The sequence below is a fragment of the Pocillopora damicornis genome, chromosome 5, assembly GCF_964200805.1.
Source record: "Pocillopora damicornis chromosome 5, jaPocDami1.2, whole genome shotgun sequence".
Lineage (NCBI taxonomy): Eukaryota > Metazoa > Cnidaria > Anthozoa > Scleractinia > Pocilloporidae > Pocillopora > Pocillopora damicornis.
This window is the reverse complement of record NC_142674.1, coordinates 10338375-10355618: the sequence shown is the minus strand read 5'-3', so window position 1 is coordinate 10355618 and position 17244 is coordinate 10338375. Positions and strand designations below refer to the sequence as shown.

The 17244-nt window shown below is 36.5% G+C and overlaps 1 protein-coding gene and 1 long non-coding RNA gene across 5 annotated transcripts; both read right to left on the bottom strand.

Annotated features, from left to right (window-relative positions):
- Positions 1-4629: 4629 nt before the first annotated feature.
- LOC149045139 (uncharacterized) lies at positions 4630-9903 on the bottom strand. Of its 3 annotated transcripts, XR_016186663.1 has the most exons (4): positions 9718-9903; positions 8602-8762; positions 5856-5898; positions 4630-4931 (listed from the first exon to the last, which is right to left on the bottom strand). It is a non-coding gene; the product is annotated as an uncharacterized LOC149045139 (long non-coding RNA). The 3 variants fall into 3 exon arrangements; XR_016186662.1 differs by lacking the exon at positions 8602-8762; XR_016186664.1 differs by lacking the exon at positions 8602-8762 and having other exon boundaries at positions 4630-4928.
- Positions 9904-11512: 1609 nt separating this feature from the next.
- On the bottom strand, positions 11513-14733 carry LOC113682349 (microfibril-associated glycoprotein 4). Of its 2 annotated transcripts, none has more exons than XM_027199511.2 (4): positions 14178-14733; positions 13478-13592; positions 12963-13377; positions 11513-12747 (listed from the first exon to the last, which is right to left on the bottom strand). In XM_027199511.2, exons 1-4 carry the CDS (start codon positions 14496-14498, stop codon positions 12519-12521), a joined length of 1080 nt encoding a protein of 359 aa, XP_027055312.2. In that variant the 5' UTR covers positions 14499-14733; the 3' UTR covers positions 11513-12518. The 2 variants fall into 2 exon arrangements, with proteins under 2 accessions (XP_027055312.2, XP_089062754.1); XM_089206628.1 differs by having other exon boundaries at positions 11518-12573.
- Between the last annotated feature and the right edge of the window lie 2511 nt (positions 14734-17244).

Below are 17244 nucleotides of genomic sequence, written 5' to 3'. Positions count from 1 at the left end.
CGCTTTTCTAAAATTCACTAAGAGCATAAAATTTTCTTAAGATTTGTAATTTTCCTATCTTTCATTTTTAACTACGACTAACGAGCCGCACAAAGAAACACTTTTTGTAATTGTAAGCTTCTCGTTTATTTCGGACGCGTTTCGTCTCTTATTGAGACTTCTTTACGGAATGATTACAATTAAAGAGGAACAGTATATTATATTGCACGTTGGTGTGCTTAAGTTTTGAATTTCCATGGAAGTTAATTATAACTGAAAGCGGGCGTTATAAAAAAAACGCCTAAATACATATCAAGTTATTGCGTATTGCTTTATTTTGGGGGGCTAACGATAAGCGCTAATCGTAGAATTCACCGCTGAAAAAAGAAATGGGAAATCGGGGTAAAGATGGCATGTGGGAACTTAGAGTATTATCCACTTGTAGCGTTAATTCTCAGAATTTACCCCGTTTTGCCAGAATTTATTGAAAAAAATGGAAAATCGGGAAAAAGATTGGATATGGCAAGTCAGTAGGATAAATTCCACTTGAAGGATGACTTTTCAGAAGGTGCCCGGTTTTTCTATAATTCACTAAAAAAAATTGAAAATCGGGGTAAACTAGATTAGTTGTAGCATGTAGCACTTGTAGCATGAATTCTCAGATTTTACCCCATTTTTCTGGAATGAATTCATTAAAAAAAAGGAAAATCAGGAAATATTTGACACGACAACGTAGGTCATATGCCACTTGTGGGATAAATTCTAAGAATTTACCCCGGTTCTCTAAAATTCACTAAAAAAATGGAAAATCGGAGCAAAGATGGTATTTGGGAACTTCGAGTATTATCCACTTGTAGCATAAGTTCTCAGAGTTTACCCTGTTTTTCTAGAATGAATTCATTAGAAAATGGAAAATCGGGGTAAAGATTGGATATGGCAAGTCAGTAGGATAAATTCCACTTAAAGGATGACTTTTCAGAATGTGCCCCGTTTTTCTATAATTCACTGAAAAAAATGGAAAATCGGGGTAAACTAGATTAGATGCGGCAAGTCAATAGGATATATTCCAGTTGGAGGATGATTTACTAGAATTTACCTCGTTTTTCTATAATTCCTTGAAAAAATTGGAAAATCAGATTAAAGATGGCGTATAGGAATTACGGGTATTATCCACTTGTGGCATGAATTCTCAGATTTTACCCTGTTTTTCTGGAATCAATTCATTAAAAAATGGAAAATCGGAGTGAAGATTGGATATTACAACTTAGGATATATTCCACTTACGGTATGAATTCTTAAAACTTACCCTGTTTTTCTGGAATTCATTGAAATAAAAATAGAGGATCGGGTTAAAGATTGGATTTGGAAACTTAAAATGTATTCCACTTAGAGGATGAATTCTCAGAATTTACCCCGTTTTTCTGGAATATATTAGAAAAAAACGGAAAATCAGGGATGACCCGAGTTATATTTTATCCCACACAATTGGACACAATAGCCGTTTTCAGAATTTATTGAAAAATTCATTTTTCATATTGGGATATATCTTTTTATGAGATGAATTGTTTTTCTAGAATTCTCTGAAAATAATGGAAAATCGGGTAAATATTATATATAACAAGTTGGCACATGTTTCACTTGTAAGATGAATTGTCCGATTTTATCCCATTTTTACAGAATTCCTGGAAAATGCAAAAAACCTGGACAAAGACTGAATATGACAAGTTAGGATGTATTCCACTTACAAGATGAATACTCAGATTATACCCCGTTTTTCTAGGGTTGACTCAACAAAGGGAAAATCGGAGTGAAGGTTGATTATGAAAGGCTAGGATGTAACCCACACGTGGGATTAATTGTCAGATTTTCACTTATTTGTCCCTAATAAACGAGAAAAATGAAAAATTAGGGGAAAGATTTGATATGGCAAAATTGGAAACTAGGAGCAAAGATGGTATATGGCCATGGGAGCTAAGGGTATTACGAATTATTTCTAGAACTAATTCATCAAAACAAAGGAAAATCGGGGTGAAGATTGGACATTGCAAGTAATGATATTAGCTACTCGTGGAAAGAGTTGTCACGATTTACCCCGTTTATCTAGAGTTATTGAACAAATCCGGGTAAAGATCGGATATGGAAAAGTTATGATATTATCCACTTGTAGGATGAATTGTCACAATTAACCCCGTATTTCTAGAGTTGATTGAGAAAATGGGAAATTGGGTGAAGATTTGATTTGACATGTTAGGATATGTTCTACTTGCTGGATAAATTATCAGAATTTATTCCGTTTTTCGAGAATTCTCACATTCAATGAAAAATGGAAAATAGAGGTTAATATTGTATATGTCAAGTTGGGATGTATTGCATATGCAGGGTACGAGCTATTAAATTGTTTTGATTTTCGAATGCGCTCAAAACAGGGAACAGGGATGAACAGATATACCGCATTTGTACGTTAGATCGCCGGAATTGCACCTTTTATTCGCGTAAAAGAACTTTAGGTCGGGGTAGGTGTCGGAAGGTTACCCTCGGGTGAAGTCAATAACTTTAGCCGGTACATTGTAGAATCCCTTGCACAAAGCCTGGGTATTATGCGACAAATATCACTGAGCCTGAAGAGATCTTTTTGCTGGAAAAGAAAATGTAGCCCTATAAAATATTGATCAGTCGGCAAGTTTTGGTGTTATGTTCCACCACTGTGATGTTCTGATTGTTGAGAAGGGTCTGCATATTACTCCCAACCTTGGAGTTTAAGTCAATTTAGCGTTAAAAATGTTTTCAGGCAATGAGAAATTTTCCCAGAAGTCGCTGCATACACAGATGCATGTGCATATATTGACGGCAACTTATTAATTTATCTTTGCTTTACAAGCAAAGTGAACATCTATGTAGAGGCCTACGGGTACTATGCGCCGTCAGATAAAACATTGTAACATAATAATTGAAGGGTTGAGTGCAAAATAAGCCATTCCAAAAGGATCATTCCAGAGAGACATCTGCCCAAAAAGTGGGATGCTTATAAGAGAAAAGAAAAGAAAACCAAACTTAAGTCATTCAGATTTAATCAAAATTTTAACAGATGACAATATTAACAAGCATTACTTTCTTTTCATTATTAACATGCATCACGAAAGACAACTGAGCAATAACTATTAATCATGCTAATGCTAAGTGAAAGCTTTGTCACAGTTTATTTCTCAACAAGATATTGTAGATGAATATAAAGAGTGATTTTATCCAACCAGTGAAATTGGTCATAAACTACTGGGCATTACAAAAATTTTTGGTTTGTATCATGTTTTCCATACACAATACGGAGTGATCCAACAACCAAACATACATGCTGGTGTCATACAGGTTGTTTACATACTGTTTCATGGATTAAGTAAAATCACTTCAGTTGTTCCTTTTTTAATGTTTCGTATAAATTTTTGTTACCTTTATTCTGCTATGATATCCTTTGTTAACAAAATTCTCTTGATAAATAGGATACACTGTAAGTGTTTGGAACAAATAAACACTTTTTTGTGTCATTGAGGCAGGAGTGATTGGTGCTAAATATTTTTTCTAATTACTGGGTGCATTAGCAAACCATAATTAATCGAACTCAAAATTCAAGCTTAAATTGCTCATCTAACGAACAAAAATGGATAGCCAAAAAAAACTCCTCCAGTTGTACTTGAACATGCAACACTCTTATGGAAATAAACATCTTCAGTACAAATAATTCAAGCAAATAACTTCAGGTGAAATGGTGATTTTTTTGGAATTTGTGAAATATAAAGTAGACTACAGTGCACTAATATACAATAAATCCATTCTATCTTTTATTTACTTCCAACTATTTGGCTCTAATTGTTCAATACTATTTCACAGATTACAGAAAGTAACTCTTTCTGTCCTTCCAATTTGCTCTTCTATACTTTTGAATAAAATAAAGCAGTTGACACCAGATTGAGAAGTCAAGGCTATTTTATTCACCCATTCATTCATAATTGTTAGTAAGATTTCTTTTTTATATGGATTGCTGTAAATGTCAAGGGTTTAAATAAATTCTTTGCAATTTAAATGATTGTGTCATTTTTTAACATGTTACTGCTCTGGAAATGCACTAGATGTAAAACTCTGGAACTCGACAATTCCAAAGGAGGTTTTGTGGACAAATTCATGGGTCTGATGTGAACATGCTTAAGAGGTCACATTCTCTGCTGATGTTCTCTGGCCATATCTAGGTACCATTCATAATTTGGAGCAGGGGAATTTTGGATATAACTTGAATTAAGCATGCTTCAAAACCCAATCAAAACTGTTAGAGTGAACACATGACCCATTAGGTGTTTAATTATTAGTATTACACTGTGCCAAATAGCTTGCCCTACTGATTTTATTTAAAATTAAAAAAAGTCTTTCTCCTCAAGTTGCCTCCATTTCCAGTCTCTCCACATTGGCAGAACATCTCTGCATAGTATAAAATAATTATAATAATAATAATAATGATATCCCCCTAAACTACTTTACATGTTACAAGAACATCTCTGCATCATTTGACAACTCTGTGTCTTTGTCCAGTAGTTGAATGCCTAATGAGGGAAGAGGAGGGAGAGAGGAGGGGAAGAGGAGGGGGGGGAGAGGAGGGGGGAGGGGAGGGGGGAGGGGAGGGGGGAGGGGAGGGGGGGAGAGGAGGGGGGAAACAAATGGATCATCTTCCTATCTTCATAATCCTCCTAAGAATCCGCTGATTCATACCTACCAGGAAAAGCAACACCAAAACCAGCAGAAACCTCTTCCATGGTTTTTTCAGGACTAAATGGACTCACTCCTGTTCTGCATTTCTTGATTCCATCTTCACCTATTCTTGCACTGCTGTCTTCACCAGCACGGTGCACAAACAGTATCTGCCAATTTTTCATAAACATATTTCTGGCATCCATTGAAGCTACACTCTGCTAAATAAAATATAGTATTTGTGAATAAGTAATAGCTATATAAGATTGCTACCTTTAACATACACATTAACCCTTTACACCCTGACATCAGTATGCATTTTCTCCATACTGTTCTCTATACATTTCCTACGGTGCTGACAAGGAGAATTTGTTTAAAAATCAAGAGCTTTACAAGTTGTTGGTCATATCCTTGACTCCTGTGACTTTAATGTTTGATTCAGGGGTGATATTGTAAGGAGAAATTAGAAGCTAGTCACTCTCAGGGGTTAAAGGGTTAAGATTTTTTTTCTGAATAATGTCTGTAAAATTTAAGCTCAAATGTAGTATTTTTAGCATATAAATCTACTCCTGGTAAGTGGCTCTGGCAACCTATCTTTACATGACTAACTACTAATAAAATAACCCTCCATCTTCACAAAGATCTAAGTAAGCTTTTAAGGCCTTCCTGTCATTTTTTTTAAAGAATGGCCTTGTAAACTTTTCCTTTTGGCTCCACTGATAAAAAACATTTAGGGAAAGTCAAATAATCAACAGGCACAACTAGTGCTTAAATACTAAGTTGGCAATTGATGGAGACACCATTAGCAACACAACAAAAAAAGGAAAGAATTCTCAACTGGCTAAAAATTGCATCATTAAGTTGCATACTATTCTTCCCACATTTCCTAATAAATTGACCTATATTTAGTGGACACCTCTATAACACAGACACTAGGGAAGGTTCTCAGAGGGGTTACCTTTGATATTTTTATAACAATAAAAGTAATAGCTTTCACTGCAGTTTAAAGTGATTTAATTTTTTAAAAACAGTTAACTTCTCTAATCACACAACACCTGCATGAAGCATGTCAATTATCAATAACAAATAATGGAGGGTTGCAAATTACTTTCAGTACTTTATAGTGCATGCAATGTGTTCCTTACCATCATTTTTCTGTGTTTTATTTCCATTTATAGACTTAAGTGGCTGTAAAAAAAAAACAATTCAAACAATTTACCTCACTTCTTAAAGCAAGAAATCACAAGACTAAACACCAAGTGTAGAAACTTAGACATACTTGGGCTAGAACCCTAATTAAAAAAAAAAAAAAAACTACCCCCCTGCACTGTCTTTGGTATCATCCTGTTCCTCCCCTTGAACTTTTCTTTCCTATCAATTTGCAAACACAAACCATGCTTCTTCTCAAAGAGAATAGTTTCCATAAGAACCCAAATAACCACAAAGAACATTGGCAAGATAGATAACCAAATGAGTAGTGGTATCGAATTAGAGCTTGGAGCAATAAACCAACCTGAATGACTGCTACACCTCATTCTTTTTCCCCAGGTCTATGTGAGCTAAATTTTGAGCACAGAATGCAATACCTCACCAAACATCCACTAGGATGACTCACTTAAAAGTGTGAATGATTATCATCTCTTGCTGAGATTGCACACTTCTCTTTAATATTTTTATTACTACACATATGGGGGCTTTGGTAAGATTGTGGAAAGGGGGGACAAAAAATGACAGTGTGGCAGCCATTTATTCCCACTTGGACAACGAAGTCAGGAACCTTTCCCTGGAAATTTAAAAGTTTGGATGTCCAAAATGGTCCATTTTAGGCCACCATTTCCCAAGTTGGCTTAAAATGATATCTGCTATGAGGGAGAGTATTGACACTTATTTAATAAATAGCGTAGCTTTTACATAACTTACTACCTTATATAAACATTATACATAGCAATTTTGTCTCGGAAATGATGTCTGTGTAGTCTTGTTTGATTTTTACCTTTGCCTTGCTCAAAAATATGAAAATGTACCCAGGATGACATTAGATTTTGGGACATGGTGGTGTGATTTCCAACACAGTATATTTAATGAAATTACTGATGGCGAAGAAATTAATTTAAGTGATGAATGTAGAGCATGGCAATCTATGAAACAATCAATTTCTAATCATGAACTAGCTCTTTGTCAATGACAAGTTCACAAAATTAATATTGCTAAGGGTTACATCAAGCAAAAGTTACTGCAACCACCATACTAAAAAACATGGCAACTGGTACATTCACCCAGAACTCTTTGCACAAGAAAATCCTGGAACCACTCAAAAAATCAAGCAGAAAAGGTCTGGAAAATTTAAACCTTCCATACATGATGTTGTTGTTTTCTGAAATATTGCTCTCTACATGTGCCTCATCCTAAGAATAATGGTAAAATGTACAAGTACCATCTTTGTCTGTAAGTGGATTGAATCTATTGGGTAAACACCAGAAAAAATGATAATATTGATACAAATATTATCATTTTTGATAACTCATAACTCATAACAAATCTTGTCTTGTGATTGTTTGAGCGATCGATGTAGATGATGTTATTTTTGAAGGATGCAAGTGGCCTGTCGAAGAGCACAAAAGAATTGGATAGTATACTTTTATCGTGTCATTGCTATCTCAAGTTATTGGTGATCATTTGAAGTACTTGCCTTCCTGTAAGCATTTTTTAGAGCTTAAACTGTACTGCCAGTGCAGTGTACTTCCAATTTTGGCAAAAATTTAAAGTTTAAAGAAGTTTTCTCCAACCTATTAAATTACAAGAGTTGTATGACAATTTGATGATCTGAAAAGACTCTTATACATGCCAAACAAAAAAGAACAAGTAAGGCTGATATTTAACAGTGAGGATAAAAACAAAATATTTCCAAAAGCCTTTTCTTTTCAGGAGTAAGACTAAATGAGGTCAGATTAAACTAATGTGGAGAGGTTTGTTGATCTCTTTATGAAAATGGATGATTTACATCTTTCAGATCATTGCATATTCTGCAGTAATGGGCATCGGCTTAGATGCCTATTTGCAGAAATTAATAGTTTTCAAGCCAGGGGTTTGTCTATGCTAATTTTAGGGCAGAAAAATCATAAATCAGTCACTTAAGAAATTTTATAGCCCTGACTGGAAGCTCAAACACTCTTAAGGAACAGGACAATATTTCACCTGATCACTCCTCATATTCTTTTCCCATGAAATTTGGACAAAAACTTTCAAAGAACTTTATTGGTAATTTTATAGTTGCAAAAAAGGTATAGACACAAGTTGCATATAGCATAACCTAGTAGAGGCAAGTTGTGTGGAGAGAACAAAAGATTGATCATTTATACTGGTAGTAAGCTTCTGGTACTAATGACATTCTCTTGAATGCCAGCTTGCCACAGCAAATGTCACTCCTATCCTTTCTGTCAATAGTACCGATTGTTGTATCGCTCATCTCATGTTTTAAGAACCAAAGAAAGTTAGATAATTTTAATCTGCAAGTTTTATAGTACACTTCGACTCAAAATTCATTTCGTATTGCAGAAGTATTCTACTGAAATAAACAAGATAGAATGAAGCTGACACCATCCGTTTCAAATAACACATAAACATAAAGAAAACAGCACCAGTTTAAACTCATGATACAAAGCCCACCCATTTTCTTTGAGGTAAATGAACTGGTTAGACCGAAAGCTAAATAAATAAGATTTGGGGGCCATGTAATAAAACAAGTTCTACTGAAGTTTATCCTCCAGTTAGCACTTCAAGCCCAAAAGGGCAATCAGAAAAATTCGCACCAAAACACAGCAACAAAATAAGATAAAACCAGAGATGATCGAGGCAAGACTATAAACATTGTTAAGACACATGCCTACATACCAAGCACAACAGACTTGGAGAGCAAAAAGGCCAAAGACAGTTGTGAGCTATGACTTGGGAATTCCACCTCAACTTCCCAAAAATGAATTCACTGAAGGTTGTAGAAAGAGCAACTCAATCCTGAAGCTGGAACATTTTTTTAAGCCTTGTGTCCTTTGAGACTTCAAAGAGAAAGAAGAGAAGATGTTATTTGAAGTGATTTGAAGCTTGGGGGCTACCTCGAACTTAACATAATTACTCGGGCTTTCCGAAGGAAACGCCCAAGGTATAAATTTGGCTTTGTTTTGTTTTTGTTTTTTGTGTTCAGTCACAAAATGCAGTTCCGCTACAGTGCATGTGTAGAATGAACGCTAGAGCACATGGTTTTAAGTAATGCCTGCCTCTGTGGGCAATTCCTTGCTCGATGTATGTGAAAGAAATTCGATGGCTGTTATGCTCAATATACATACAAAGTCACACACCATTCGCAGTAGACCCACACTAAAACTTGTGGAGCGTTTTGGAAACGGGTCGGTCCGCAAACTTTACAAGAGATCAATTTATGAGCAATCCTTTACAAGTGAACTTTCTATCGAGAAATATCAAGCGAAACCTGCTATATCAAATGAGCTATCTAATATTATGTTTACATGTAAACACAACCGTGTATTTAGACGTGATTGAGAACCCAGTAGAATACCAGAAGGTACTCTGAAACGTCTCAGAAGAAAGGGCAGAAAAGTGAAGGAATATGTTTATGAGTGTATTCGTCCAAGCATACCAAAGTTCTCTTGGCTACATTGTTATGTAAAGTGTTGCGGCAAATGAACATCAAGGCTCGATGAAGTGCCAAGAAAATCGCGACCGGAGAAAAATGCCAACCAAACCAGGGGATATGTTACAAGGACATAACTTTAATCAATCTCGTAAACTGTAAGCGAATTAAAAAAGGGACTTATATAATAGATTGTATTCAATTAAACACGTGGCGACTTAACAGCGTAAATGAATCTTACATAATAAAGGAACTAATAAATGAACCAAATGCTACGGCAAACACAAAATATATATACAAATAAAGACGAAAGAGCTTGCTTGAAACGAGATAAACAAACAAAACAAGCGAAAACAACTTACATATCAGTCCCTATACGCCGGTGGCTTGAAATCAAACTTTATAAATTAACTTTGTATGCACGCCGAACATGAACAGGCGATTAATGAAAGCGGGAGAGAAAAACTATTTGAAGGAATCAAATGGCACAAATCCAACTGTAACACAAATGTCACGCAAGTTTAACAGTCACGCATTTACATAAAGGTTAGAAGAGTTACAAAGAATGTTTGTAAGCTTAATACGAAGAGGGTAAGATTAAATAAAGTGACACAACATGATAAGAAGCATTTGTTGCATTGTTCTGTGTGGGTATATCAAAGGATAATTAAATTGAAGTATAGAGCAAGTCGGTGTTTATCAATGTTCTCTTGTAACAGACCCATGTGACTTAATAAGAGTCAGACACACCTATCAAACTATTGTGAACTTCAACTGAGTTCAGATATCAAGAAAAACCCTAGTCCTACTCCAATGTACATTGACCCTAGCAAAACGATAACGGCACCATATAGCTAAGCAAATGAGTTGGTATTTGGACAAAATTCAGGACAACAATGTGTTGCATTGAGTTTATACTCTTTGATTTACAATAAAAAACAAGGAATCAATTCTGCTGATGATCTCATGTCAATAATGAATATTGGAAATCAGTTGTACTCAAGTTTGTCTCAGTTAACCAGACAGTCATTTTTAATGCAGACAGAATTACTCACACTTTTAAATGTGTTTGGGACTGACTATGAACTTCAATACAGTGAGAGCTACACTGGTACTATTCATCAAGAAGCTACAGTAGAAGGATATCAGTACTGTACCTCCTTAGATAGAGCCTTTCAATCACTTATATCCGAAAATTTCAACAATTCTGTATTGACAATAGGATGTACTGCAGTTGCTATCTATTGTAAAGGTAATGTGGGCATTGAAAAGTCCTTGAATTTCAACCTTTGGCATCTGTAGGAACCTACTCCTATAAGGTAATATATTATTTTGATTGTTGTCTAGTACCATAACAACATTCATTACACTCCAGCAGACAAAAATAAACACAAGTTGACTTATTCATGACCGGCAATGACGAAATTGCGTGACGACAGTAACAATGGCAATATGGCAGTCTCACTCCAGATGTGCGATATTGAGAGCCCGAGTTCACGCAGCTATGCGTCTAGTTTTATTTCAAAGTTGTAGTAAAATAAGATCAAATTGTAAACTACCTTCTATTATCGTAACGAATACCTCACGATCGCCTCCACACACCACTTCGTGATTCATCAGCTTAATAAGACTAACCTTCAAGGTTTGTAGTCTCATGTACACATCTTGATCGTCAGCAAATCAAATATCAAACTTCAAGTTTTGGGCCTTTTTTCGCGTTTTGTTCGCACTTTGATCATTAAAATATCCTCATCCGAAGAGCCAGCAAACTCCATGAGTATCCACAGAGTTATAAATGGTGGTAAACTTGTCATACTTTTTCATCCCTCTCCAAAAAATACCACAGAAAGGTGTCGATCGCTCAGTTGAGAACCCGCAAAAGCGCGCTGACAATATCAAAATGGCGCCAGACGCGCCGAACAAATTTTCTTAGCGCATGCGCAACAAAATGCTCCTCTGCTCCTCTACTACTTCGTTTTACATCTCGTTAAGGACAAAGTAGATGGGTTCAAGACTACGAACAACGAGCCGCTCACGCGAAATAACGACAGCAGTCTACTGTGTGACCGTCTGACTCTCTTCTGTCATCTTCTTATCCCATACATGCCCAATACACAACAATGGATTTCGATGAAAATTGTGGTTTTCAAAATACACAATTATTTGACAATAAAGGATGCTACTTCGTGCCTAGCCCACCACCATAGTCTACTGTTACTATATCAACCTATTCACCTTAGTATCATTACACAACATGTTCGCGTAGGGCTTGAAATCATGGGACTATAGCTGAAGAAGGAATTGATGTCAGGGGTGGGGAGCCTTGAATGGTATGGCCCATTTTATCAAAGAGAATGAAAACTTTCACTGCTAATGATAGTAAAGAATACTGAAATGCCTCCAATACTGAACTATTAATAGACAACCTTGTAGAAAATTATGCCACCAGCCCCTACGACAAAACACAGAGCGTGAACTTCTCCAGGAGGAAAATGAAGGATGAGGTGATTAGAAACTGTATCCCTTTGATAACGCGAAAAGTTTTGTTCTAGAGGTGGGACTGGGACTAAATTGTTTTGACGAAATTGTTTTTATTATAGCTAGCGGTTGAGATCTTTTAAAAGAGGTAAATTACTCTTTTTTCAGTTCTTGGCCAAGATGATCATGCAGTAAGGGTTTCTCCCTCCACCACAGAGAGATTGTCCTCAAAATTTCACATTTGCCTCGGAAGCTTCGCTTCTCGACCACATATTAATTTTTCGGACAATATCTTAGCCGCGGACATTATCAGGCGACATACCTGCCGCCCAAACGAGTCTATTACTAAATATTTAACAGGCATACAAGGAAGAGACGCGAACGGGACACTCGCACCCACGTGAGGCTCCCACAAAGAGGATGAGCACTTGCAACTATACAAACCTAAACAAACTAAAGGTTAATCTAATAATGGCAATATGGACAATCCCCTGAGATAAACCAAGAACATACCAGGTCTCCATCAAAAAATGACATTAAATACGGATAGTATTGATAAGGAATGAGAATATGCCTGCTTTTACGGCAGTTCATGCTAAAACTACTAGTCAGTCAGGATTAATCCAATGCTTTGATGACGTCATGCGTGATACCATGCATTTGTTATCCCGCGATAGAAACCATCCTATCCCTTGATTTTAACTTTCATCTCAGTGCGTCTTAGAGAGTAATAATAGCCCCTGAAAGCGTACCAGTTGACTCCGTTAGCATAGGTGGTTTGTCGACCATTGAGATATAATCCGTTTAAATTGGACCTATGGCATCGGTCGTACCACCAGGCTCCTTTGTACAGTTGGGCGCAGCGGTGACTATATATGTCATTGTCTTGATCTTTCGTAGAAAAATTCATATGGCTGGAATGATGAAGATTAAAACTCAAATATTGCCGTTATTCATTCAAAGTAAAAAATTTTGGGAATTAGTTCTGTTAAAAATCATAAAAACTAATCAATTTATGGAAAAATTTCTTAATAAATAGCATGGTCGGCACGGACACCATACGAAAAAAGGGACAAAAAGATACAATAAAATTGAATACAATACAATACAATAGACAGTTTTTCCTTACTTGTGTCGTCCTGTCATAGAGTCACCAGCCGTGCCGTTGTATCCGCCAATCAAAAGCTGATACTTATCAGCTTCGCCTGCCACCTTAAAAGTCTTGTACTCAGCGTAGGTGATGTTACCGTCAAAGTCTTCCAGGTCAACTCTCATCATCACGTTATCAACTGCTGTTAAAAGGTGAAGATTGTCGTTTCCAAGCCAGAACTCACCGTTTAGATTTCCAAACCCATTTTTGTAGGATTCCCATCCAAGATAAAAGTCAACAGAGCCGTCAAAACGTCTTTGAAATACGGTCCAACCTCCGCCATCCGTGGTCATATCACATAACACTTGTATCGGTTTGCCGCCATCTGGATTGATGGTGTACAGGCCACTGACATTAAAACCATCTTGAAACAATTGAGAGCAGCTCTTCCCCTCTGTTGCGAAGAAAAAAAGTGATTCAGTCCAAAGTTGTTTTTGTAGAATAATTAAGCTTTGATTGACTCAAACAATAAACTTTCTAAATCCTTGACTTACTGCAAGGTTTTCCAGTATAGCCATCGTCACATTTGCATCGTGCGCTTCCATCTACATAATTGGGAATGCAGATTCCATTTTTGCCACATTGAAACCTGTCCTCCTCGCAAGCGCTCTGTGAAAAAAATAACTCCTCAAAAACCTTTACCCTTTTAAGTTTATCGAGACCTTTCGAATAAAAGTGTTTTCTGGGGGATCCTTGGTTTATTTAAAGGCACCTTGAGAAAAAAATCATTTTAAAATTCTTTTAATTATACCTGTTTACTTACTTGTAAGAGGTGCGATAATTTATATCATGTTTTACTACGTGATTTAGCTTTGGGTTTTAATTATATACTCCTCCACAAGCCAGATACTTATAACAAGGTGCAACAGGAAACGCATCATTTTTGGATCAGGAAACTCGAGAAAGTTCATGAGGAATGCCTATATATATGCACGAAAAAATAGCAAGGTTGGATATTGAACGCATAATACAAGTCGAACATAAGCCTGAATTGTTCTCTCTTCATACCCTTTTAGCAAATTTTTATCGCAAAAATGACCCCTCAAAGGTAATAGTAAAATTTTATTAAGTTTAGGCTGCTTTTGTTCGTGGTGTCTCTTTACTGTGAAGGTCCACCACAATTTGAAACGCAATGTTTCATATACTGAGCTGGTGACAAGTCATTTTCAATGCACTGAGATAGATTTCGCTTACCATTAGTCCTCTATAAATAAAATCTTTGTCTTCAGTAAAGTTTGCAAATCCAAAAAATCGATCAGAGTCGCTCAGTTGACACTTGAATTTCCCTGAGTCGCCCTTTATGGTTCTATAGTTGTAAGACTGACATCGCTCTTCCTCCACACACTCAAACTGACAAGAAGTTTCCGAATCAACTTCCATTTCACTTATCAGGCTTTTGTTCAGCTTTCGTCCTGCTATGTTGTCGGCAAAGTTAACAGCGTTCAGATCTGGCTCTGAAATACGGCTAACGCCGGACACAACGGCACAAAGAATAAGTATAATACGGAGATACATGTTCAGTCTTTGCCTTCAAAAAGTTTATGATAAAGAAAAATGAATGTTTGTTTCCTTCTATTGGCTAACTAGACAAGCAGGTGAAAGGAAATTACCAGAATGAAAACAAACTATATATTGCAATATCGACTCTCAGCTAATTAATTAATATCTGATGACAATTTTGGATAATTTGAAAAATGTTATATGTTCTAACATCTGGCTGTTACTTTGTCGTTGGTATATATTGGTCTACGACAAAATTTTAGCATCTTAATAATTTGTATGTAGCAATTAAGGAAGGCCCCCTAACCAAACCTAGTGTTAGCTTTCCTTTTGAGCTTCTCTCTTTAAATAGTGTCATTATAATTGTCTCGTTGCAGTGTTGATATCAAATTTATTCTAAATTGCATGAGGTTGTAGTATTTCCTATTTTTTTTCATCGAGACCTCATTTTTCGCGGATTGAGGGTTTAATTCATCTTTCCCTTGTGCAAAGAGGCCAAATTTACTTATTTTACCCTATATTCTCAGCCAAATAAAAAGATGTTTTGATTTTCTTTTGCCATGTTTGCTTTACGTATCAACATCCTTGTTTCGATAATTGAATAATTTGCAGAATCTATGACTCTCTCGTCGTTCAAATTTAATAGCATCTCTCACATTCTATCGGAAACACCAGTGATTTCGTGTAAAGCTGTTTAGAACCTAACGATTCGTGTTCAACTTTAAGGAAAGTTGGAGTCAAAATATGATTATTTTTGTCAGAAAAATAAATGAAAAAGATAAAATTACTGGAATAGGCGCATGTATTACTAATTTTCGAATGCTTTTAAGCAGGTTGCCAATTAATGCTAATGGTACTCTTTCATATGTAGCTTTTTATGATTCTTTCCTGAGGCATTTAAGCTTTTGAGTGTTTATTTCTCTTAAGCCTCTTGCAGCTTGCTTAATTAGAACATAATCATGAAACTATAAATGAATATGTAGGACTAAGTTAGAAGGAATTATAAAATTCAATTAGAATCATGTTTGCATAATGAAGTCATAGAAACACCTTCTCCTGGGGCTGAGGTTTCATTCTGCAAGCAAATCTGAAGACTGATTATATTCTTCACCGAATTTCTGGATTTGTAGCCTTTTTACTCACAAGTGTAAATGGCGAATCATTTTAGTTTCCATAACAACACAACAATCATAATATTATCCATCAGATGATTTATATTTCATCGCAAAAAAAGGTAGTAGAAAGAATTGTCATCAAGATTTGCCTAACTTACTCAAACTGACAAGAAGTTTCCCGTTCAACTTTATTTTCTCTTATCAGGCTTTCGTTTAGCTTTTGTCTTGCGGGAAAGTCAACAGCGTTCACGCCTGGCTCCGAAATACGGCTTCTGCTTTATACAAAGTCACAGAAAAAGAACATTTTGCAGTGATGCCTGTTCGGTTTTCACCGTCCGATGAAGAAAAATAAATGTTGTTTTCGTTGTCAGTGCCCTATTAAGAAGAATAAGTAGAAAACGAATCGCCTGTGATATTACTACGCTTCCGTCACAAACCTTTCAGACAATGTGTTTGAAGGTTTGTTCAATTCTGATTTGCGTAAGTGCCTTGGAAGGAATACGACACTATGCCAAATGACGAAGGAAGGACGAGGGAGGCCTGTCGATGGGGGAGGGGTCGGGACACATTTGCAGTTTAAGCGGGAAATTTGACCATTGAAAGACCCTATTATATTCAGTTCCTAAAGACGCTGGTTCTACTTAGCTTGGGAAATGAATTTGTAGAGCACTTTGCAAGACTTAAGTTAGTAAGTTGTACATCGTGGTGATTTCTATTAGTCCATCGCTCTTTACTTTTCGTCTGAGGAGCATAATCCTAGATCAGAGTTTGTGCCCCTCCCAATCAGTAGCAGCGTCTTTTAAGACCAGAATTAAATTACGGGAGGACTGGCAAATGCAAGTGAGCTCCAACCCTTCCGACCAACAGGCCTCCTTCTAAAAATTTTTTTCAGGTTCTATTTTCAACTACTCGTTTCAGCAGTGTTCTTAGCTGCGAGGATCTCTTAATTTCATTTCTTCACGGAAGTGCAAATATATGAATTTTCATATATCTAAAATCATCATTCATCACTTGGATGGTTTATTTGGACCCAACACATTGAGCAGCTCCCAGTTGGCTTGTTAGCTCAGTTGGTGGAGCGCTGCACCAGTATCGCAGAAGTCATGGGTTCAAATCCCGTACGGGTCTGAATTTTTTCCAGGTCCTATTTTCAACTACTCGTTTCACTAGCGTTCTTAGCATCTCTTAATTTCATTTCTTCACCACACTGCAAATATATGAATTTTCATATATCTAAAGTTATCAGGCCTCCTTCTCTCACCCGTCATATATCACTTCGCATTAAAGAGTCAGAAAGCCTTAACTTAGGGTCATTGAATCTGAACTCTCCTGTCCGTACCCTCAATGTATCGTCTTTTTCTTAATTCTAACAGACACTTGACCAAATAGGGTTTGGGTTCTTTCCAGTGAAGGAAGAGACAGGACACTGGGAACGAAGTTGTAGACGCGGTCGCTAAGCCAGAAAGGGTTGGTCAGCATTAGATTCCATCCACCAAAACCACCTCGGTCGAGAGGGACTGAGATGGAATATTTAAGGACTTGCAAAACATAACCGAAGATTCTCGGAAATCTGCAAGTGATGTAGCCGAACATCAAAAGCTGTAAATCCCATGATTCTTGAGGAACAAACAGAAAAAGCATAGCGA

Bases quoted from the DNA above. Each gene is read 5' to 3' on its own strand.
- LOC113682349 (XM_027199511.2), bottom strand. From the start codon at position 14,498: ATGTATCTCCGTATTATACTTATTCTTTGTGCCGTTGTGTCCGGCGTT. The intron at 13,593-14,177 runs GTAAGCGAAATC...TTTTTTTCACAG, and splicing joins TTATTTATAGAGGACTAATG to AGCGCTTGCGAGGAGGACAG. The intron at 13,378-13,477 runs GTAAGTCAAGGA...TCTTCGCAACAG, and splicing joins CTATACTGGAAAACCTTGCA to AGGGGAAGAGCTGCTCTCAA.